Source organism: Podarcis cretensis, assembly GCF_951804945.1.
Source record: "Podarcis cretensis genome assembly, chromosome: 1".
NCBI lineage: Eukaryota > Metazoa > Chordata > Lepidosauria > Squamata > Lacertidae > Podarcis > Podarcis cretensis.
In genome coordinates this window covers 16834829-16858970 of record NC_137170.1, presented here as the reverse complement: position 1 = coordinate 16858970, position 24142 = coordinate 16834829, and the positions used below count along the sequence as shown (strand labels likewise).

Sequence of the window (24142 nt, the reverse complement as noted above, 5' to 3'; positions counted from 1 at the left end):
TTTAACCCACAGCGCCACCTGCGTCCCCAGAGCTGTGCTTAGCCTTTGGCTAATACTTTTTCTTTGAAAGAAAAAGGCAAGGTGGGAAGAATAAAATCTTATTGGGTGTGGGAGAAAGTTTTATTTTTTATAGGGTAGGGGCCATACCCTAACAAGCAGTTAGAGTTGTACATCGTGCATTGAGCATACCAGTATGTTTGCCTAGGGACTTCTTTTCTCTTGGATCCTTTTTTTCAGGTGAGTATGGCAGAACCTTGAGCCCATGCCTCAGGGCAGCCTGGGTCCAGGATATGCTTCCTCCCAAGCAAGCTGTCTGGGGTTTGTATGATATTGAACATCCCTCCTTGGAGTGCTGCCTCTGAAGTGCCATAGGGACACTGATGAGTGATGATTACCAGCTGCAACACAGTCACTGGACTGATTGAGTCAAAGTGCTCATGAGCAAGTGATGGTTCTCCCATCTCAATGCCTTTCTGGTGTCCTTGCTGTGTTGTGTGGAGGAAGGGTACTGTCTGAAACAATAGTTACCCCCTTCTTGGGAAGTGGGACTCTTACGTGCATAGAGTCTAGGAAAAACTGGGTATGGATAAATAAATGGACAGGGAGAACAAAGATCTGTGCTCAAAGTAGCTGTGCCCAGGCATTGATCCTATAAGGCAGGTGGGTCCCCACCTTTGACCAGCAGTTGCAGTGGCTGGAACAGAGCACATGCTGCTCATGGACTCGAGTATTTCTTCACAATTGAGAGTATTGAAGCATGAGGAGCAAAATGTGGGGGACGTGTGTAGCAGTTATACTTTGAGGCATGGCACCTTTCCTCCTTGTGAACCCTTTTGAAGCAGCGGAGTATAATCTCTGTTTTGAATCCTGAGGCAGAGTTAGAGTTCTGAGAAGGCCAGTGGGGGCAATGAGCTCTTCCTGTATTTGTGCTGAGGCTAGGCTGTTCATGTAGGGTGCCCTCTCTTTGTGCAGTCTGCCCTTGCACCATGGATCTTCTCACCAAAGTTCCCATTGTGGAAACTATGTGAGACCTAAGTGATGTGTGCTCTGTCATGTAAGTTAAGGGCTTCCTTAGTGCAGGGCGGTTTGTATACTAGTGTTAGTGCACTGCAGTTAGGTGCAGTTAGAGTCTATAGTCTGCCATAGCAGTGTAGGTGGTGGCAGGGAGAGAAATAGTTTATTTTGGCAACTCATTTTCAGTTATTTTGCCAGCAAAGTAATTGGGCTAAGCTTGATCCTCACCACCTGCTGCCCATCTTGGCCACTCTGTCAATAGTTCTGCCAACAGTGAGGATATGTTGCTGTCTCTGGGTCTATCAGCTAAAATGATCGCCAATGATGGTGTGGTATGTCCCCAAGATACATCAGCATTGGGAACGTAAGCCAGTTAAGATGGTATCCTTGAAGCTTGGGATTGTAGTGTGAGCTGTCTTGAGTTGGTAAAATCTTAATTGGACCGATGTGCTGGTAATCTCTTGGAAGAGGCTTTGCTATTACTGCTTCCCAAAAATCCTTAATTAAAGGACAAAATAGTTGGTTCTAGATTTTCTCCTTAGCAATAAAACATTTAAGCAGCCCACAAATATCTCATGTCTCGCAGAATACCAATGTTCTGCCCCAATATCTCATTCTGAGGAGAGAAGAGAATCCAAATGACTTCAAGCTGCAAATAGGGACCAGTACAGGAAAAGGTGGGCAGCTGTTATGGAGGGAGGATCTGTCCAAAAGAGCAGTAATTAAAATGGAGTGCTGAATATTTGAAGACTTAATAGATGCAGGAAACAAGTTGCTACAACTAGAAAGAGAGGGAGTAGGAAAATAAGGCCTTTGCTACATCCTTTTTATAGGATTTATAAAAGTGACTGAGAACAGGGATTGGGAGGCATGGCACAGGAGACACTGTAATTATATTTTCAAGTATAAATAGAAGTCTGTCTGGGATTGCAGTTCCTGGAGGCATCTGTGTGTGTGGCACTAAATAAGTTTCTCACTCTAGTGATGGAGTTGAGAAGCTACACAAATCAAAGTAGATTGTTAACTAGTTTTACATTTTTAACCAGAACAGGAAAGTACTAAATTTGGAGGCAGTGTGTCATGAACACATGTGAAACCTAGTTTTCCTATTTCTAGAACCGCTGTAGCGCTATGTGTTACTGTTGTAACACTTTTTCCTGATTGTGTTGGGACTAGAGTCTTAAGATTTGGGTGGGGGGAAGTAACACGGTTTTTCAGAACTTGTCGAGGAGCCTCCCAATGACTTTTGACTTAAGTTCAATAGAAATTAAAATTGTTATTGCCTATTCTTTCTAACTCAAGAACTGTAGCATAAAATGATTTTCTAGGAACTGTTAATTACTTTCTTGCCTGAATAGGTAAAAATCCTCCGCCTAACTGGCATGTATACATCTAAATTGTTCCCATTGCCAGTGGTGTTTTATTATTATTATCTTTGCACCACCCTCTTAACCCTCAAATTTGCTCAACAAAACTGATTATTGATTAATGAGCTTAGATTATTCTTGTCTTCATAGTTTTTCTTTAAGCTATCAGTTATATTATACCACATCTTTCTTGATCATCACTGTTTCTGTAAAATTAGCATGATTTAGAGTTCAAAGAGTACATTTGATTAAAGCAGAGAAAGTGATCTAATTTAGGGGTGTCATAGGGATGGATGTAGCCAAGATTATAAAGAAGATGAACAATATTATGAATTAATGTTTCTTTCACCAGCCTGTTATTGCATGGGTGTACAGAGAATGAGGAGCTCACACATAGCTATCTATAACCTATTGATTGGAACAAAAGGATATTATTTGAATAGGAGTGCTCCTTTTCCTCCCCTCCCTTTCGCCTGGCTCCAGATTCATTTTATTTCTCCAAGATGGGCTGTTGGAGATTAAGGCCTCACACCAATGTTAGGGAGGGGTTAATCTGGCATGCTTTCCTGGATTGTGCAGTGTTTTGAAGGGTGAAGGAGGTGCCCTAACCAGATAGGCAAGAAGGCTTTGCATAGCAGGTGAGAATAAGGAAGTTGAGAGCTACTGCAGTTTTAGACACTGATCCAAAGGAGGAAAAGATGTGAGTAGCTTCTTCTTTCTTCAGCTGTTTGGAGTTATGGCTCGTCATCTCCTACCTCAAATAATCACCCCACTGCCCTTTTACCTATTGGGCCATGTTGTGGAGTTTCCAGAAAAGGGTTCCATGCTCTAAATTAGGATCTTATTCAGCATGTTTATTTTGACTAATAGTAAACAACTTAAGAAGTACCGTGTACTCTGATAACCGTACATGCTATATAGCACCAGCATTTTTCCAGCAGCTGAAAGGATTTTAATGAGAAGGTCTGATAAGGAGGAAAATTAAAGCACACTAAGAATTGAAGGCACTGAAACAGGTGTCTACAATTTTTGGCTTTCCTTGCTGGCCATGCGAAAAACTGGATACCGTATTTTCCTGTGTATAACACGCACCTGTGTAGAAGACAACCTCTATTTTAGGGGACTCAAAATTAAAGAAATGGGGGGAGATTGCCCAGAGTTGTTGAGCTTTTTTAGGGGGGATTGCCCAGAGTTGCACAACTCACTGAAGCCATTGATTGTCTGCCCGCTAGCCACCAGCAACCGCCAAACACACAGCCACTTCCCACAGCAGCAGCCAGTCGCCAGCACGCATTGCTGCAGCCCAAAAACCACAGCCAAATCACCGCTTAAAATCTCCTGCTCGCAGCTGCCACCAATCGCAGGTCCACCCTCACTATCCGTGTATAAGATGACCCCAACATTGTAACAGTTCTTTATAATATAACAACCTCATCTTATACACAGAAAAAGACGGTAAACCCTTCTCTGCATTTCCTGAACTCAAGCACAAAAAACATTGGGGGCAATGAAAGGCAGTCTGTTCCTGAATGGCCAAGGTTGTCTGGCAACATAGCTGTCAGATGTCCCTTAACTTTCTGCCTAGTGGCCTAGGTGGTAGGGATCTCCATAGAAAGATATCTGCCACTTTCTACAGCTTCAAAGTTGGGATAAAGAAAGGCTGCTCACTACAGTGAAGTTACATCCTTGCCATGGTGAGCATAATTGGACATATTCCCTGTTGTTATGCTAAATTTATAAAACTCAAAAGAGTTTTGTATTGGGCAAGACATTACTGTTATAAGTAATGTGGAGTTGCAGGGGTGGGGAGAGACGTGGAAAGAGAGGGAAGGAAGGAAGGAAGGAATGGGGGTTGGTGAAATTTCAGAATTTTGCATTGTAATGGTATATGAACAAAGTTTTGTGTCAGTGTCCCATAAATAGGTACCTTATTTTTGTTGGCGGTATGAGAGTCTGGAGTGCCCAGGGCATGGTTGGTTGCAGATGGCTGGTTACCTGACTTCTGTAGAATTAAGAAACAGGCTCTAGTGCATACAGCTGCATGTGTGATTAGGAGCCCTGACCAGCCAGCAGCACAGATCCAACATCCTTATAGCCTGTTCTCACTTTTTGCTCAGCGAGCAGAGGTTGTGCAAACAGGGCTTCTGCATGTTTGGTGAGAAGGGACCAAGTAAGTAGCCACAATCCCACTCCCCTCCATGACTAGATGGAACATGAGAAAGGACCTATAGTTATGGGGGTGGGGACAACTTACAACTTCGAACACGCCCAGTGAAATTGCATTTATTCATTATGCTGCTACTAACTCATTTTTAAGAAAACATTCTTTATCATGGAAAATGTTCTGCCCCACATCACTGCTAGTATACTAGGATGGGTGAGGAGGTAATAGGAAGTGAAAGAGCAGATTTCCAGGAGGGAACACACTAAAATGCCAACTTGTCTTCTAGCAGTGGTGGCTGCCAATTGCTCCCAAACCCCAGCATTCATTTTCACTCCCACCCCACCAGTTGACTACCTGCATGCATATGACGGAGTAGCTGCATATGGCACCATTTTGAGAATATGTGAATTCTTTTCTGCTGGCTGTCAGTTGCGAAGCCAAACTTCCAACTGTTACTAAACCAGGTTAACAAGTTGCATGATTATGAAACAAATGAGGCTAATTGCTTTCACGTTGTTATGCTGCTAGAGTGCATCTTTTAATTGTTTCAGTTGGACCTTGGGGAAGGGAGAAGTCTACAGCAGAAATCATTTTGAGAGAGCTACTGAAATTGAATTGCTCAAGAATTACTGGGGCCTTTTAAAATTGCGTCTGACAACATTTTTTGTCTGCAAAACCTTTCCCTACTCCTCTGATAGGAAAACACCTGCTAGGGAGGGAAATTTGAGACCAGTGTATATAAGCAAGGGGAACAGTAATCTTGTTCACGTGCTTTAGACTTGTTTTTTCTGTCTCAGTGAATATGGGAAATCTTTCCTAACAGGAGTGTGAAAGCATTTTGCAGCAATATTTTGTGCAGCAGACGAATAGTTGTACATATGACACTGCACAATAACACTGAATAGCCCCCACAACCCTGTTGGCTTTCTACCTGCATGTATTTTGTTCTTGGTCTTCTACAGTTGTGAAGTTAGGATTTGTAAGGTAAAGTGGGAAGGTTATCTGCCCTTGCCTACTGCCCCTATTGCTAAACCTGTGCAGGTGGCAGGTGCTTACCTTGCTTGTTTTCTTAACTGTTTACCTTAATGCTTTGTCACTGAGGCTGAGACTCTTGTCTGCTGGGATTCTGCTAATTCTTGTAGAACTGCCACCATCTCCCTCCTTCTGCCTACTTGTTTCTGCCTGCCTGCCTGCCTGCCTGCCTGCCTGCCTGCCTGCCTGCCTGCCTTCCTTCCTTCCTTCCTTCCTTCCTTCCTTCCTTCCTTCCCTTCCTTCCCTTCCTTCCCTTCCTTCCCTTCTCTCCATTTTGCTGCTACCTTCCTTTCAAACACCAGCCAGTGCTCCAACTGGCCTATCTGGAAGTGGAGAAATGCAGTAGTAGGTGGGGGTGGCGGCAGCAGCAGCTTACACCCTGCGAACTACTGAGTGCTGAGAAGTGGTGGCAAAGAGTTGTGTGCTTGGCACCAGTGGTACCAAGAAAGGAAAGGGAGGTGCAAATTCAGTGTGTGGCGGTGGAGTGAGGGGCAGTCTTTTTGCAGTTGCAGGGAAGGGACCATTGACACACAGTCCCAATATTACAACCAAACTATGGGTTGTCCGTAATCTGGCTGTAAAGGGCTTACATGGTCACTTATTTACTCTCCCCTTCCATCCTGCACTTTCTGGTTTCTGTCAACCACACTTTTTCCTGACACCAGAATTGCTCAGACAGTGGTTACCACAAACCATGGCTTCTGGTTCTATTTTTGAAGCATACTATGAACCTTAATCTTCCCAATTCAGACATCATGTCAAGCTATTGTCATTGAAAATCAAGAAGCTTAGATGAGAGTTGGCATTGCCATTAGCTTGCTTTTCCCTCTTGTGTTCCCAATGGTGAAAACCTGTTTTCATTGGTGCCATGCTATTAAAACCAGAGTTGGTTAGAGCTCTTTAAAGAGAAAATGTGCATTTTTAAATACTCGGTGATTTTCTCAAGATGGCATACTGTGTTGGCTTGAGGTTTCTTGATCTTTAGATGTCTATAACCATGCTGTGCTGTTTAGTTATCACTGACAAGAGTTTCTGTTTGAAGCTCACTTGCTTAAGCTAATCTGCTTTAAGTTTACAACTGTTCATTTTTCTTCCCTTCAGTGGACTGGTGTGTTTTTTTCATGCCACCAAGCCGTACCTTTGCAAAGCATTCTGTGGTTCAACATAGATGCACTTTTTCTGACAACTTGCTGCTTTCTCTTCTCCTATTCAAAAGTTGTTCTTGTCTTTCTTCTTTGGCATAAGTTCATTCACATCTTAGATACACTAGAATAGAATATGCATTTCCCATACACAGCTTATTGCAGTCATGCAGCACAGAAGATCTATAAATCAGAGCTGTTAACCAACCTATGCTTACATACTGTTTGTGTGTGAGGAAGCATATGAGCAATGAATTTCACCACTTACTGGCTGCAAGGCAGTTGCGTTGCTGGTACTAAATGTTTCATTATGAGGTGGGAAATTGAAACATGACTGTAGAGATGAACTTGTGATATTTAAGTTGAACTTCCTCCTCCTCCTAGGGTTCTATGAAAAATCATTGATTTTGGGAACTGTTGCTGTAAAAATGACAGAGGGAAATCATGAATAAAACATTCATAATCTGTTAAACAGTATTAACAACAAAGGAACACAAAAAGCTAAACACTATTATGTGTAAAAGGTAAAGGACCCCTTGACGGTTATGTCAAAGGCGACTCTGGGGTTGCGGCGCTCATCTCGCTTTCAGGCCAAGGGAGCCGGAGTTTGTCCACAGACAGCTTTCTGGGTCATGTGGCCAGCATGACTAAACCGCTTATGGTGCAACGGAACACCGTGACGGAAACCAGAGCACACGGAAATGCTGTTTACCTTCCCGCCGCAGCGGTACTATGTGTACATTTTCTCTCTCTCTGTCACACACACACACACACACACACACACACACACACACTCCACCAATCATAATCTTTCACTTTATTCACCCCATTAAAATACATACCGCTCCTGATCCATTTATGAGCCTACTGTAGTGTTGACTAGTGTACCTTATACCTATTTTGACTTTGAACTCTACTTCTGAGGCTTTTAAGTACACCAGAGAGATAAGGTTATGCAGGTGGATTCTGGGAAAAAGGCCTCTTCAAAAGGTGTGCCCTCACTGTAGACTGCTCAACTCAGAGAGGCTCACCTGGTATCTTACTTGATGCCCTTCTTGCACTTAGCAAATACCTCTTTATTCCCTCAGGCCTTATGTATGTATGTATGTATGTATGTATGTATGTATGTATGTATTTCTGCGCTGTCAAATTATCAAATAGCAGGGTGCTATACAATAATAAGCACCATTTAAAAAATACAAATTGTTTAGTTTCTCGCTGGCATATCCCTCTGTGATTTTAAACTTGATTTGTCTTTTCATTGCATTTCACACTTTGTTTTCTGATAGTTTGCTCCCCTGAGAACTTACTCAGATGTGGAATAGAAATGCAGTCAATCAATTGCTAAAGTAGGTGGGATGTAAAGAGCTCTGTTCTGGGCTTCTGCACATACAGCCCCTTTGCTTTGCAAAAGACCACCTAGAAGCACTTGTAGAAACAGTCTCTGGCATACCACAAGGAACATTAATCAAAAGTGGAGAACAGAAGCTTTCTTGTACATGCACCAGAGCACTTGAACCCTTGCTTAGAATTTTTTGTATCCTGTCCTATATGTTTTAAAACAAATCTGACTCTGATTTACATAGGCTGCTTGCCAACTCCTGTTGCAAGGTAGGCTTGCATAATTATTGCAACAAGTATATCTGATCTACCTTTACACAGACATAGCACTGTGACACAGATGTCACCATGGTGGTGCCCACAGAGGCATATGCTTCTGTGCACAGAGTCTCCCCGCCCTCACTGAAATTAAACACGAAAGAAGCATTCTGATAGTTTCCCTGGTTTGCAGTTGTGTCCATGACCCAAAAAGGTCGGGAGCCTTTATGGACAGGAAGGAGTTCACTTATTCCAAAAACCTCGTCTTAACTCTAGTCCAGAACTTCTGCCTCGTGCTGCCTTAGAGTTAAAATACTTCTGCACCTCTTACAACCCTGACAGTCATTTTACAATGTATGTATAAACCAGCTGGTTCTCATTTTTAGAATTCAAGGAGTGCTATAAAATGACATTTTATTCATAGCTTACTTGGAATAAAACGTGTCAGTTCCAAGACAAAAGCAAATTAAGACTTCTATGCATTTCTTAACATTTCATAAAGCAGGTGTCTCTGGGATTTTTGTTTTTATTGCATGTTGCAATACTAAATAATTGAATAATTTTGTAATTCTCACCTGTTACTAAGCAGTTTCCATATGATCAAAAACATCTCTACAATTTAACAAAAGTACAAAATCAGAATTTGACACAACCATTTAGGATAGAGAGAATGCACAGTGATTAACCATCACCACCACATTAGAACATCTCCATGGCAACCCAAGATAAAATTATGCAAACTGCATTTAGTTTGTTGATAACTTATTTACATCTAAGTGAAAGATGAACACCTAAGATTTTGACTTCTGTGGTGTGCGTATTATAGGACTCTGAACAGTTTCTTTTACACTGAAATGCCAGTATCCGTAATACATTTATTTTTCAACCAAGGTGCCAAGACCTCTGGGGTTTCAGTATTACTGTTTGTATTGTGCTACTTGATACTTATATATAGTACTTGATAATTGAAATGTTGGTGTGTTTGCACTTGAAAAAAACCTGTTGCTTAAGGGCCAAAGTAGACATTACACACAGATGTGAGTAACATCTCTTTAGGAACCTAAAAAATCAAATCAAAAATTTTGAGAGATGGTGAGTAATCTTTTCCCTAGTGGCTGTTTTTTATTATCCAAATATGCCACCCTCCAAACCCATTTCTCTCTCTCCCCCCCCCCCCCGGAGACTTACATTTGAAACTTGCTGGCTGTAGTACTACTCTTCGTGCTCTTTCCTATTTCTCAGGTCTCCAAAACCACCTTCCAATGACAAGACAAGGCTTTCCTACCCCTGATTTTGGTCGAAGGTTGGTAGGCCATAAAGGTGGTTCTGTGGATCAGAACCAGGCCAAGGTTTCGTGCTACATGCATGAGGTGGAACAAACCCAAGTGAAGCATTGGGCTACATTTCCTCCTTACCCATTTTACAGGGAGAGCTTTGCAAGGCCCCATCCCCACTTTCCTCTAATCTCTGCTTGTTTCATATAAGCAAAATATTGCAGTTTATCACATATACTGGTTAGTTCAAAATAAGCTAGCTTTAGATGGCGAGCTAAGAAGCTGACTTGTTAAACTAAGCAGAACAATTTCTACTTTGTACACAAGGACAAGCTAAGATGAGGGGAAAGTGAAAGAAAATGCTGGCAAAATCCTTCTCCTGGCTGTACAAGATAGGGGAACACATGAGCCTGAGGCTTTGTTTAGGCTCATTGCAGTTTGTGCGCATAGCACTAAAGAACGGTTTAGCATCACATGCAAGCACTTCCAGTGAGTTACTATGTCCTTTATAGGAAGCACCTACTGTTTTGAATGACCTAGAGAATGTCAGGTTTTTGTGCTGATTTGTCAAGTAAGTGCAATCATAGGGTTAATCATCAGAGGAGAGAGAAATCTGCTGTAATACCTTTTTTGTTTAACAAAATGTTGCACCAAACCAAAGAATGGAAATCTTTATGCATTCATGTAGCACAATTGCATGGTGTGCAGTGCTGAATTGCCATCTGAAGAGCTTAGTCAAAAGATGGAAGTTGACACAATAGATAATAAACAGTGGTGGTATGTGTACTGAATGAATGCCTTTTGGATGATGCTAGCAATCTCCATCTCCACTTATCTGAAGTCATGCAGATCTTTGGCAACAAGTCCCAGTGGCTTGAAATTGTGTTTAAGGAGCATCAGAATTTTGATTTAATCTCTGCTTTAAACACATAAGGGTGCAGAAGAATATAAAGCAGGCAATAAGGGAGAAAATCCTTGTTTTGAGGGTGTCATCTGAAGCCTGAAAGAGGAATTGAATCATTGCTTTGTGAATGTGTATGGAGCCTAAAAATTGGCCCAGCCTAAGACGAGTAAATGGGGTATGCAGAGAGCAGGTTGGGATAACCCTTGAAAGATTCTGAATTGATGTGTCTAATGAATGTATTTGGACTTTTCTATCCACCACATAGCCTTTGTTGCATATAACCACAATTAATAGCCCATTGTGTTGATGAAAAGTGGCATATAAATGCTGATATGAATAAAATGAATACTCCCAGTATATCTTAATGATAGAACTTCGTGTTCTGTAAATATTGGCCATTTATTGTTCAAAATCACTCTGCATCATCAAGATATCCTGAGGTATTTTTGATAGGCCCCTTGCAATTTTGCTTTGAGGCTGTGCAAGGATCCATCTTAACCTCCGTGTTGTTAAGTACCTATATGAAACTGCTGGGGAACATCATTTGGGAAACAATGTCAACAATATGCAGATTATTCCCAGCTGTCTCTCTATTCCATCTGAAATCAGGTGATGCTGTGAAGATGCCAGACCAGAGTCTGGTGACACTAATGAGCTGTATGCGGGCCAGTAAATTGAGCTGAGCCTTTGCCCATTTAGTTCTCAACAGATTACAGTCAATTGCTTACAAGTCTTTCCCGAGTCACAGTGTACCTTAAGAGCTCAGAGGTCAACAGTCAACATGATTTTTTCACTACATCAGCTGCAGGAGAAATGCTGAAAGCAGAGACGCCCCTTGTACATCACCTTCATAGGCCTGACAAAGGCCTTTGATCTCTTCAGCTGAGAAGGACTCTTCACACTGCTCAGCAAGATAGGTGGCTCACCTAAGATTGTTTTCTTCCACTAGAACGTGCACAGCACCATCCAATATGGCGGCTCATCCCCCTGGGATGATGGTCAAAGAGTGTTCTGCCCTAGCCGTACAGACCCAGGGCAATTCAAAAAACTGAAGGAGAGCAGGACTTTGTGTTTGGGGCAGTAATTTACCATTAAAAACAGCAACACCCCTCAGTTGGTTCTTCGAAAAGAAGCATAAATAAGAAGACTGACTTGCAGTGTGATTTTTCAAGGATTTGTGTTTGCTAAATTGTGTCAGTTATTAATATAAATATTGGCATAATCATTTATTAACTCTGACTGCTTCCCACCACAACTTCTAAATGTTGCTTAATACATTGTCCCTATGTTCATTTAAGAATGTGAAAGCAATTTTTTACACCTTGGCTTAAGATACAGTTTTTGCTTAAGCTGGGTTGATAGGCTTAGAGATTTGGGGGCAATGATGTGGAAAGTTTTGGTCCTGTTGTGTTATTCTTCCGAAGTTTAGATAGTTACATTTGTCCCAAATAAAACATAGCTGAATATTTGAAATCCACAGTTGATACCAATACTGACAGGTAATTTTGTGCTTGCTTTCAGTGTCACAAAATGGAACAAACTGTCACTTCTACTGTAATTAGAATCATAGTATCATAGAATCATAGAGTTGGAAGAGACCACAAGGGCCATCGAGTCCAACCCCCTGCCAAGCAGGAAACACCATCAGAGCACTCCTGACATATGGTTGTCAAGCCTCTGCTTAAAGACCTCCAAAGAAGGAGACTCCACCACACACCTTGGCAGCAAATTCCACTGTCGAACAGCTCTTACTGTCAGGAAGTTCTTCCTAATGTTTAGGTGGAATCTTTTTTCTTGTAGTTTGGAACCATTGCTCCGTGTCCGCTTCTCTGGAGCAGCAGTAAACAACCTTTCTCCCTCCTCTATGTGACATCCTTTTATATATTTGAACATGACTATCATATCACCCCTTAACCTCCTCTTCTCCAGGCTAAACATGCCCAGCTCCCTTAGCCGTTCTTCATAAGGCATAGTTTCCAGGCCTTTGACCATTTTGGTTGCCCTCCTCTGGACACGTTCCAGTTTGTCAGTGTCCTTCTTGAACTGTGGTGCCCAGAACTGGACACAGTACTCCAGGTGAGGTCTGACCAGAGCAGAATACAGTGGCACTATTACTTCCCTTGATCTAGATGCAATACTCCTATTGATGCAGCCCAGAATTGCATTGGCTTTTTTAGCTGCCGCGTCACACTGTTGGCTCATGTCAAGTTTGTGGTCAACCAAGACTCCTAGATCCTTTTCACATGTACTGCTCTCAAGCCAGGTGTCACCCATCTTGTATTTGTGCCTCTCATTTTTTTTGCCCAAGTGTAATACTTTACATTTCTCCCTATTAAAATTCATCTTGTTTGTTTTGGCCCAGTTCTCTAATCTGTCAAGGTCATTTTGAAGTGTGATCCTGTCCTCTGGGGTGTTAGCTACCCCTCCCAGTTTGGTGTCATCTGCAAATTTGATCAGGATGCCCTTGAGTCCATCATCCAAGTCGTTGATAAAGATGTTGAATAAGACCGGGCCCAAGACAGAACCCTGTGGCACCCCACTAGTCACTCTTCTCCAGGATGAAGAGGAACCATTGATGAGCACCCTTTGGGTTCGGTCAGTCAGCCAGTTACAAATCCACTGAGTGGTAGCATAGTCAAGACCGCATTTTACCAGCTTCTTTATAAGAATATCATGGGGCACCTTGTCAAATGCCTTGCTGAAATCAAGGTAGGCTACATCCACTGCGTTCCCTTCATCTACCAGGCTTGTAATTCTGTCAAAAAACGAGATCAGGTTAGTCTGACACGACTTATTTTTCAGAAATCCATGCTGACTATTGGTGATCACAGTATTCCTTTCTAGGTGCTCACAAACTGTTTGCTTAATGATCTGCTCCAGAATCTTCCCTGGTATTGATGTCAGACTGACTGGGCGGTAATTATTTGGGTCCTCTCTTTTCCCCTTTTTGAAAATAGGGACAACATTTGCCCTCCTCCAGTCTGCCGGGACTTCGCCTGTTCTCCAGGAATTCTCAAAGATGACTGCCAGTGGTTCTGAGATCACATCTGCCAGTTCTTTTAATACTCTTGGATGCAGTTCATCTGGCCCTGGAGACTTGAATACATCTAAACTAGCCAAGTATTCTTGTACTATCTCCTTAGTTATTCTGGGCTGTGTTTCCTCTGCTGAATCATTTGCTCCAAATTCTTCAGGTCGGGCATTGTTTTCTTTATTGGAGAAGACTGAGGCAAAGAAGGCATTGAGGAGTTCAGCCCTTTCTGTGTCCCCTGTTTGCATTTCACCATCTTCTCCTCTGAGTGACCCCACTGTTTCTTTGTTCTTCCTTTTGCTACGAACATACCCATAAAAGCCTTTTTTGTTGCTTTTAACCTCTCTAACAAGCCTGAGTTCATTCTGTGCTTTAGCTTTTCTGACTTTGTGTCTACACGTGCTGGCTATTTGTTTGAATTCCTCTTTGGTGGTTTCCTCCCTTTTCCATTTTTTGTACACATCCTTTTTTAATCTTAACTCAGTTAAAAGTTCTTTAGATAGCCACCCTGGCTTCTTTAGGCACCTTCCATGTTTCCGTCTCATTGGTATTGCCTGAAGTTGTGCTTTTACTATCTCCCTCTTAACAAACTCCCAGCCATCACGAACTCCCTTTCCTTTTAGTATTAGTGTCCATGGGATCTCACCCAGCACTTCCCTAAGTTTTATGAAGTCGGCTTTCTTAAAGTCAAGAAATTGAGTCCTAGTATGCTTGGCTGCTCCTTTCTGCTGTATAGTAAACTTCAGAAGAGCATGATCACTCGTGCCTAATGATCCTTCCACTTCTACCCCACTAACCAGGTCATCAACACTGGTTAGGACCAGATCTAAAATGGCTGTTCCTCTTGTTGCTTCTTCCACTTTCTGGACAACGAAGTTGTCTGCAAGGCCAGTGAGGAATCTGTTTGACCTTATGCTCTTGGCTGAGTTTGACATCCAGCAAATATCCGGGTAATTGAAGTCCTCCATTACTACTATCTCCCTTCCTTTTGCATGCTTGGCCATCTGTTCCAGGAAGGCATCATCTATGTCTTCCGTTTGGCTTGGGGATCTATAGTAAACTCCCACAATGAGGTCCCTGTTATTCATCTCTCCCTTAATTTTGACTCAAATGCTCTCACTTTGGCTTTGAGGTTCTAAATCTTGGATCTCTTCACAGGTATACACATCCCTGACATATAACGCCACTCCTCCTCCTTTCTTGTCTGGTCTGTTTCTCTGAAATAGAATGTAACCCTCCATTTTTACATTCCAGTCGTGGGACTTATCCCACCAGGTTTCAGTGATGCCTATTATGTCATATTTAGTTTGCTGTACCAAGAGCTCAAGCTCATCTTGTTTATTACCCATGCTTTGCGCATTAGTGTACAGACATTGAAGTCCATTAATCATTCCCCCGTGTCTCATATTTAAGGATTTTTTCCTCCCACCACTAGGTCTGCGTGTTGTTTGCTCCATTTGGTCTATGACATTTGGATGATCATGTTCATCAATTGATAGACTCCTACCTTCAGGAGCACTGTCTTCCTCCCCCACATTAGTCAGTTTAAAGCCCTCCTGATGAGGTTTCTGAGATTTTTGGCAAAAACATTCCTCCCAACCGTTGTGAGGTGCAGCCCATCGCTTGCCAGAAGTCCATCTTCAAGAAACTGCAGTCCGTGATCTAAGAATCCAAACCGTTCCTGTTTACACCATTTGCGAAGCCAGCTGTTCACTTCCACTATTTTTCTCTCTCTCCCTGGGCCACGTCGTTCAACTGGGAGGACAGATGAGATGACAATTTGTGCATTTAATTGCTTCAATTTCCTGCCCAGAGCCTCATAGTCTCTTTTGATCTTCTGGAGGCTATTGCTTGCAGTGTCATTGGTTCCCACATGAACCAAGAGGAAGGGGTATTTGTCAGTGGGTTTTATGATTCCTTGCAGTCGTTCAGTTACATCTTGGATCTTAGCCCTGGGGAGACAGCACACTTCCCGAGACATCTTGTCAGGCCCACAGATCACTGCTTCTGTTCCCCTCAGTAGGGAATCCCCTATCACCACTACACGCCTCCTCTTAGGTTTGATCGGGGTTCTTCCATGATCTGTCTGTTCCAAGGTCGCCTGCACATTCCCTGAGGACTGACTTTGCTGCTCGTCTTCATATACCTGATCGACTGTAACGAGGGAGAGATCCTCAAATGGAGTCTGCTCTTCGTCTTCTATTCTAGGGGAGAGGACCTCAAAGCGATTGTGTATTTCTAAACAATCAGAGCGAACCCTGGGCCTCCTACTTCTTTGAGTCACGTTTCTCCATATATCTGGCTCCTGTGTTGGTGAACTAGCCTCCTTCTCAGGGGAGTCCCCTGTCTCCTCCTTGGTGGAGACGGTGTGCTCTGTTGCTTCCAAGAAGAGCTCCAGCTCTCTAATTATTTGGAGCGTAGCCACACGTTCCTCCAGTTGCTGGACTTCGTCTTTTAAGAGGGCAATCAACATGCAATTGCTACAGGTAAAGCTGCCTGCAACCTTTGGCAAGATGGCAAACATTGTACAGGAACCGCAGGCGACTGCAGCTGTTCCCTCACTCTCCATCTTGAGAACGTGTCGTTGGGGCTGGCTACAGTGGTCCTCCATCATAAGAAGCGTGCAGACAGGACAAGTAACTCCCCCCCAAAAAACCCTAGGTCTCCCCCAACAAACGTTTGAAACTAGCTCCCCTAAATCTAAATCTAAAGATAGATTTAATTATACATAGTAAGCAAAGAATACTCAATATAATGAAATGAAATGCAGTGGGTAGCCATGAGTAGTAACTAGGGCTGCCACATTTCACAGATCCTGAATCCTTCACCTTTTGAAGCAGAAATATAGTTGGCGATTCTCACAACTTTGTCAGCCTTCTTCAGCTGCTGGGAATTGTAATCCAAAACACCTGGAGGATGCAAGGTGATAGAAGGATGCTTTATGTCCATGTTAGGAAAAAATGGACTGCTTAACAGCAGTCTGACATACAGATGATAAATAGGTGAAACTTTTTCCTGTCACCTTATATATTTGTCGGGAAAAGCCTAATCTGAATTGTGTGTCAGGTTGCTACAGGAACAGAAGCAGACCTAAGGAAAAAGGTGGCAGCCCAAGGAGTACCTGAATTTAAGTCACCATGTATCTTTCATCTTAGTATAAAAGGTTTATCTAGGACTCTCAAAACAGTATTTTCGTTTGCTACACATTAGCATTGGCTACATCTTTGGGTAGTGCAGGTGGGGAAGAGAAAATTGAACCATAGCGGATGCTGTTGCCACTTAGCTGTGAATAGATTGATGTTGGTATTTGGTAATCCTATCAGCAATATTAGAAGAGCAGAGATTTGGTTTGTGGTAAACCGTAATATTTGGTAAATACCCACATAATTCATGGAATTTTATTCAATAAAATGTTGTGATAGTCTCCAGTCTAAATGGTAGATTTGTAGAGAATGTAAACCACGATAGCTAAATTGAACCACCATGTTCAAAGGAAGTATGCCAAAATACCAGGGATTGGGGATAAACATCAGTAGAAGTTTGTTTGCTTCATACCATACTTGCAGATTTCCTGGAACATTATGTTGGAAATGGGGTGTGGATTAGATAGAACCCTATGCAAAATCATATTTTGTCATCCAGGCACCCTGGGGTTAGCATAAGAGATTGACTTCAGTATCTCTTGCCAAGAAAAAATGGGCACATAAAATGCAATGTGTGTATGTGTTTCTGGGCTTCCTTGGCTCTAATTTGATGCTAGATCTGTTTCTGATGACTGTCCTTTACCAGTGTGTCATGCAGAAACGTCTTCACACTGAGTATCTGTCTTGCAGAGAATAGTTTACCAATGGTATTACTGTAATGTGTTCCTCCAGCATGGTAAGAATAATGAATGAAAAATATTATGGCTCCCAAGATGTTTAAGAGCAAAGACCATCAGTCCTTTTCTCCTCCAGTCTAATAAAAAAAGTCATTGTTCAGAGGCGCATTTAGACAGGTGAAAAATGTATCCTTCAGAGCATTAAAAACCAAGAAAAAAATTCCTTCCAGTAGCACCTTAAAGACCAACTAAGTTAGTTCTTGGTATGTGCTTTCGTGTGCATGCACACTTCTTCAGATACACTGAAACAGAAGTCACCAGACCCTTCTATATAGTGAGAAGGTGGGGAGGGGTATTACTCAGAAGGGTGGTGGGATAGGGTGACTTCTGTTTCAGTGTATCTGAAGAAGTGTGCATGCACACGAAAGCTCATACCAAGAACTAACTTAGTTGGTCTTTAAGGTGCTACTGGAAGGAATTTTTTTATTTTGTTTTGACTATGGCAGACCAACACGGCTACCTATCTGTAACTTAAAAACCAAGAGTTAGTTAAAAGATAGTTAATGTATTTGCTTCCTCTGTTTTACTTATGGGGTGCTCTTTATATTTGTAACAAACCCTTTAAAAATTGCTTGCCCCCAGGTCCAGTGGTTAGCCCTCTGGCTTGCACAGTCTCTTAAATTTAGTGGACTCTTATTAAATATGTTAGTGCTGTAATATGAAATGGCAGAGGTTATATTTAATTCAGTGCTTTTGGAAACGGTATCTGAAGCATTTAGACATAATGAAATGTTCAGTGCTTTTATTCCAACTCTTTTAAGTACTGAGGCTGAATCTGAGGAAGCATGGTAGTATAACTTGAAGAGTCACTTAGTGTGAGTGGAAGCACAGAGCACCTTTCAGATACAACCTCCTAACAAAGTTAGGGGCTGCTTCAGATTGCGAAGAAGGGTTCATATTGTGCAGTGGTGGCGAACTTATGGCATGTGTGCCAGAGAGGGCACTCAGAGCCTTCTCTGTGGGCGCGTGTGCCGTTGCCCCATCAGGGCCGTAGCTTCCGTGCCGGTGGCGGGAGAGGAGAGGAGGGCTCACGCGCACCATCCAAAGTCTGTGGCACCAGGGCCTGGCGAGCGAACGAGGGTCTGAGCAAGCATTGACTTTTGATGCGCCAGGGCCTCCCGCCAGTCTGTTTTTCCTACTTGGGTGTAAGCCGCCTTGAGTTCAGCAGGGCTCAACTCCTAGGTCAGTAAGCATATAAAGACGGCAACCTAAGAAAGGGCTGCTGGGTTTACATGTTTTCTGGGCTTTCCTGCAGAAGCCAACAGAGAAATTCATTCCATGGAGGCTGCGATCAAACGGCAGCCGAAGAAATGGCAAATAATAATAATAATAATAGTAATAATAGTAATAATAATAATACCCTGCCCATCTGGTTGGGTTTATTTATATTTATTTATTTGTTTGTTTGTTTGTTTGTATGTATGTTTGTGTGCATGCAGACAATCATGGTTATCTCACATTAAAAATTGGGAGAGGGTGGCTCTTAGTACAGCCCTCCAGTGTGCTAGTGGCCAAAATTGTGGAACCTTATGGAAAAAACATATTTGCGAGGTTTGATGGCTCATAACACCACTTTGTTTTGGAGTAATACCAGTGCTTTTTTTCTGTGGGGACGCATACCCCTAAACATTTTGCAAATTTAATGGGAGAAGAAATTCACTGTATTTATTTTCCCCGGTTTGAACTGTATTTATTTCCCCCCGGTGGTGATTTTCTTGAGTCAATATGAGAATGCCATTAAACATTTTTTTAGAAAAACAGCACTGAGTTATACCATAAAATTATATATCAGTGGGAAGATAATTTAATGAAGAATGTAATGCAATAACTTTTATGAAGGATTATTTATTAAAACAGCAGCTATAAAGAAGAAATGTGAAACACACAGAAAAAATGAGATATAAAGGTTAAATTGCCATGTTGACACTTTGTGATAAATAAGTGGGTTTGGGGTTGCAGTTTGGGCACTCGGTCTCTAAAAGGTTCGCCATCACTGATATAGTGTAATTGGTATTGTTACCTTGAAAGCCACGTTTCCAGTCCACAGGAAAACAGAAAATTAGAGTTTACAATAAATCTGGGTGAAGTTTCCAGTAGTTAGAATGAAACCTCTGTGCACAAATTGGAGGGAAAGGCAAGTGCACATAAAATAAATATTGTTCCCAAGCCATTTGGAATTCAGTTTTCTCCTATAAAGGAGGTAGAAAATAAACTCATTTGCTTACCTTATGCTGCCTCACGGGAAAGCCTAAGGCTGCAATCCTAACAATACTAAGTACCATTGAATTCAATAGGACTTCTGAGTAGACATAGTTAGGCTTGTTCTGTTAATCAAAGTTCTTTTAATATATTTGCCAACTGCTTGCTCCCAAAATCAGAGCCTTTAAAGTCTACTTGTGATTAACTTCCTAATACATTATATTTAAGATCTTAGTTTAAATCACCAAAGGCAGCAGAGATTGCTATTGCTGCACCAGGTGTTGGGTCTTTGACCTCAAGACCACTCTCTCCCAACCACAGAGAGAGGTCAGCAGCCTCCCAGCTGTTCTTCCCACTGCCTTAGGATTGTTCTCAGGATGTCCAAGTTAACACTATGTAGATTAAGCATTTACCGTATTTTTCTCTCTATAACACTCACATTTTTTCTCCTAAAAAGTAAGGGGAAATGTCTGTGCGTGTTATTGAGTGAATGTGTGGTCCCTGGAGCCGACTGGCCCGAGTACAGGGGCAAAAATCAGATCGCGCGGAGGAGGTTGCTGCTTTCCTGCATTCTGCCTCAGGGTCTTACTGCCCACCCTCTTCTGTTTCCAGTTGCTGTGTTTGCTCAAACGCAACAAAGAGCAGGGGAATCCCCTGCCCTCCTGGCAAGCAGAGGGGAAAGGAAAGGATCCCGTCCTTCCTTCTAATTCCTTCCTAGTCACACTGCGCGCAGGCTCCAGCCCACCCGGCTCAGGTTCCGTTGGCTAGGAGCGCAGCCGACAGCCACCACCTCCTCCTCTCCGTGCTCCGGTGCTGCTGCTACTGCGTCCAGCATTATAGGGACTCGCAGGCAGCCGGAAAACATGCAGGTGGGAGAGAGAGAGAGAGAGAGAGAGAGAGAGAGAGAGAGAGAGAGAGGGCTGGCTTGGGTGGGTGGGGGGAAACTTTTGCCTTCCTTTCCTCCCTCCCATTAAACCCCTCTCCTGCATTGTTAGCCAGCTGCTTCTCCGCACACCCCTCTCGTGCTCCTTGTCCCTCCTGTGTTTTTCCTTCCCTCCCCACTTAAAACGTGGTTACAAAGCACAGATCCACATGGATCCTCAGGATCTTTGCATTGGGTCACCCCAAATTCACCATCAGATCCCATAGCATGTCCATGGCTACAGCCTGCACCAAAAAAATCATGCACCCACTGTTGCCTGGGGCTGCAATGGTGCAGAAACGTGGTTACAAAGTACAGATCCACATGGATTCTCAGGATTTTTGCATTGGGCTACCCCAAACTCACCGTCAAATCACATGTCTGTGGCCACAGCATGAAGCACAAAAATGATACATCCACTGTTTCATTCAGATTTTTTTTTCTTGTTTTCCTCCTCTAAAAACTATGTGCGTGTTATGGTCAGGTGCATGTTATCGAGCAAAAAATACGGCAATTTACTTGTCAGCTGTATAATTTGTACTAAAAAGTATTAAGGACTTTATTGCCACAACTGTCTCTTAATATCAGGGGTCATATGGAAAAATACACCTTCCACAATTCAGTTAGTTCCATTGTTGACCCTACTAGAATAATACATATTAGCATTGCTCTTGTAATCTTTAAGCATCTTCATGATGGACAATAAAGATGAAACTAGATGTTAGGCTTGACAAAGATTGCAGAAACCTTGTGTTGAATTATTGCATCTCTCTCTAATTCTCAGGCACATTTACTTATGACATGTCACCATGCACTAGTTATTTAAAACATTTGTATCCCACTCTTCAGCCAAAAATGATTCCAGAATGACTTACAAGATCAATAAAAAACAAGACAGCCCCTGCTCTGGGGCTTATAATCTAAGGTATGATACAAAAGGAAAAAGGAATGTGAATGGAGGGTGCAAATGTTTTAAAAGTTGAGTGTTATAATGACCCAGCAATAATGGAAACAGTTTGGTGAGAGGAGGAGCTGGTCTTTCAGCACAGCAGATTGTGTGGCCTTGCTTTCCATTTTCCCCTCTGCTACAGCCTGATAGAATAGCTGCTGCTATGGCATAGTTGAGAATCCAAAAGACAGCTAGTTCCTCTTAGCAGAGCCAATGGCTCTTCTCTTTTACTTTTCTTCTTCCCTCTGCTGCAGCCTCTTGGAATGTGAGCTTCTCTGCAGATTCATTCATGGCAGCCACTGGTGTGCATCATGTGCAAATTCATAATGTAATGGGTAAGAGAGATTCAATTTATGAGGAGAAGTTGGAGAGCTTAACATGGAGCTGCTATTTTATTGTGCCAGTGCCACACTGAACATTAAGTCTTTTTCTACCATATGTTTTGGGTATTCCTACTGCATTGACTTGCGTCTGATACAGTGCTAAGTAACTGTCCCACCGGTGCAAGGGTTAATGCTTGTGCAGCAGGACTTTTCTCCCATCTTCTCTCCCTAGGTGTTCCCTGCATCCTCCCCAAATGTACTCGTGAGGGTTGGGGGAATCCCCAGAACAGATTTAGGGGCACATGGTTCAGATCCTGTGGGGGCCTGGTACAAATTGGCCTAAACGGAAGATGCAGAATTATCCTTTCAACAAGTTGGTAAAATAGATTAGACTGATGGAGTGTCCTATCTGGGGTACCTGATGAACCTCATAGCCTTCAAAACCAGAAGCGCAATGCCATTGCACTATTCTTCTGTGATAATGGATAATGACTCTGATGACCAGAGATGAAGCAGCAGTGCATTTCATGTAGAGCGTGAAGCTTATTGGCACACCACATAATACAGTGGAGTTACAGATTCTTGGAACATTTTGCTTCAAACAAGGATGGCCACCTGCCAGCAGTTTCGTGTCACCCGAATCTTGTACTAAGGTGTTAATATACAGTAAAACCTTTGGTCCACAATGTTTACAGAGTAAGGAAACTTCTTGTTAAGGAATTGAGATATCCATACTCAGTTGCAACTTCTTTGAATTTTTGAATGTGCTGCCAATGTGCATGTTACTGTGTGATGCTTTCCATGAATGCATGTGCTGTCTGACTGGGAAGCCCAGGTGGTGCCAACTTTTGATAGACTGTGTCCATTTCTGAAGAGGTCAGTTCATGAGTGACTAGATATATTCTGGCCTCCTGATGACTCTCGACTATACAACTCTTGACTATACAAAAAAACCTGCTGTTTCTTTAGTACATGATTTCCAAATGGTCTACTTAAAGTTAGTTTTTAAACTCTCTGGGTTTTAATCCTGCATTGTTGTCACAGTTGCTACAAACATCAGACTTGTTCTATTGTAGAGCACACTAGAGTACCGTTATATTCATTGCTAATTTTATTTTCAATCTTTTTTGCAGGCTGCTGACTTGAGTAAACCAATAGATAAAAGGATATACAAAGGAACACAACCAACGTGTCATGACTTCAATCATTTAACAGCCACGGCAGAAAGTGTTTCTCTACTAGTGGGCTTCTCTGCAGGCCAGGTGCAACTTATAGATCCTATTAAAAAAGAAACTAGCAAATTATTTAATGAGGAAGTAAGTGGATACCGTAATCTTGGTGCATGCAAACGTTTATTTTCTTTTATGAGCTCTCCATATGCATGTTTGTTTTTCCATTTGAAAAGAGTCACCTTGGAGGGATACTAGGGGAAGCCTTTGAAAGTGGGATAGCACATTTATATCACATTCTGTGAGAGGGACTGGATCACAGTAATGCACTATGGAAGAGGTGATGGTTTTTCTCACACCCTCAATTTCTCACCATTTGCTTATTGTCAGAAGACTGGAGTACTGTATGGGATATAGCAGTACACTTAGACTGTGGGCAGCGTTACATCTGTATCATCTCCTAATCCAAGGGTGGCTAACCCTCAGGGTGAGGGATTGATCTGACTCCCAAAGGCCCAACAATTTTGCCTGTGGCAGCAAAAAAATAAAATAGACACAGTGCTGAAATGGGTAGACTCTACCATTCTATGATTGCATGAACTGTTATATGGAATGCTCTAGACCTATTTCAGTTAATATTAATGCTTAAAAGCTTGCATATTTGCAGAAAATAAATTTATTAGTTCTTGGTTTACCTTTGAGCTTGGACAACTATATCCGAAGAGCTCCTTCAGGCGAGTTGCACTCAGTGGTTTCTTAGCTTGAACAGCTTACTGCTTTGCAGCTTTCCTCAATTTCAAGTATTTTATCATGCAATGAAACTGGAACACATACATACCAGCCTTTGCATGCCCAAGACAGTTTTGGACCTATGAAACTTTTTGGGACCATGAAAGTGATTTTTGGATTGCTTAGTAACTATTCTAGAGGGGTGGGTAATTCATAATGTAAGACAACTATGCCCAAACACCTCCCCCTGTTCTCCTTTTGCATACAAGGCAAGATCACAGAATTGTAGAGTTGGAAGGGACCACAAAGGTCATCTTGGCCAACTCCCTGCAACGCAGGAGTGTTTTGCCCAACATGGGACTCGAACCCATGAACCTCAGATTAAGAGTCTCATGCTCTACTGACTTAGCTATCCCAGATCATCAGCTCTCCAAAGATGGATCA

The 24142-nt window shown here is 42.4% G+C and overlaps 1 protein-coding gene across 2 annotated transcripts in view; it reads left to right on the top strand.

The window, feature by feature from the left end:
• WDR20 (WD repeat domain 20) overlaps nt 1-24142 on the top strand; it is a 57502-nt gene that overhangs the window by 15980 nt on the left and 17380 nt on the right. For both annotated transcript variants that reach the window (XM_079996013.1, XM_079996014.1), the window contains exon 2: nt 22934-23116. In XM_079996013.1, coding sequence (XP_079852139.1) covers nt 22934-23116 — 183 coding nt within the window. The remainder of the gene's footprint in view (nt 1-22933; nt 23117-24142) is intronic.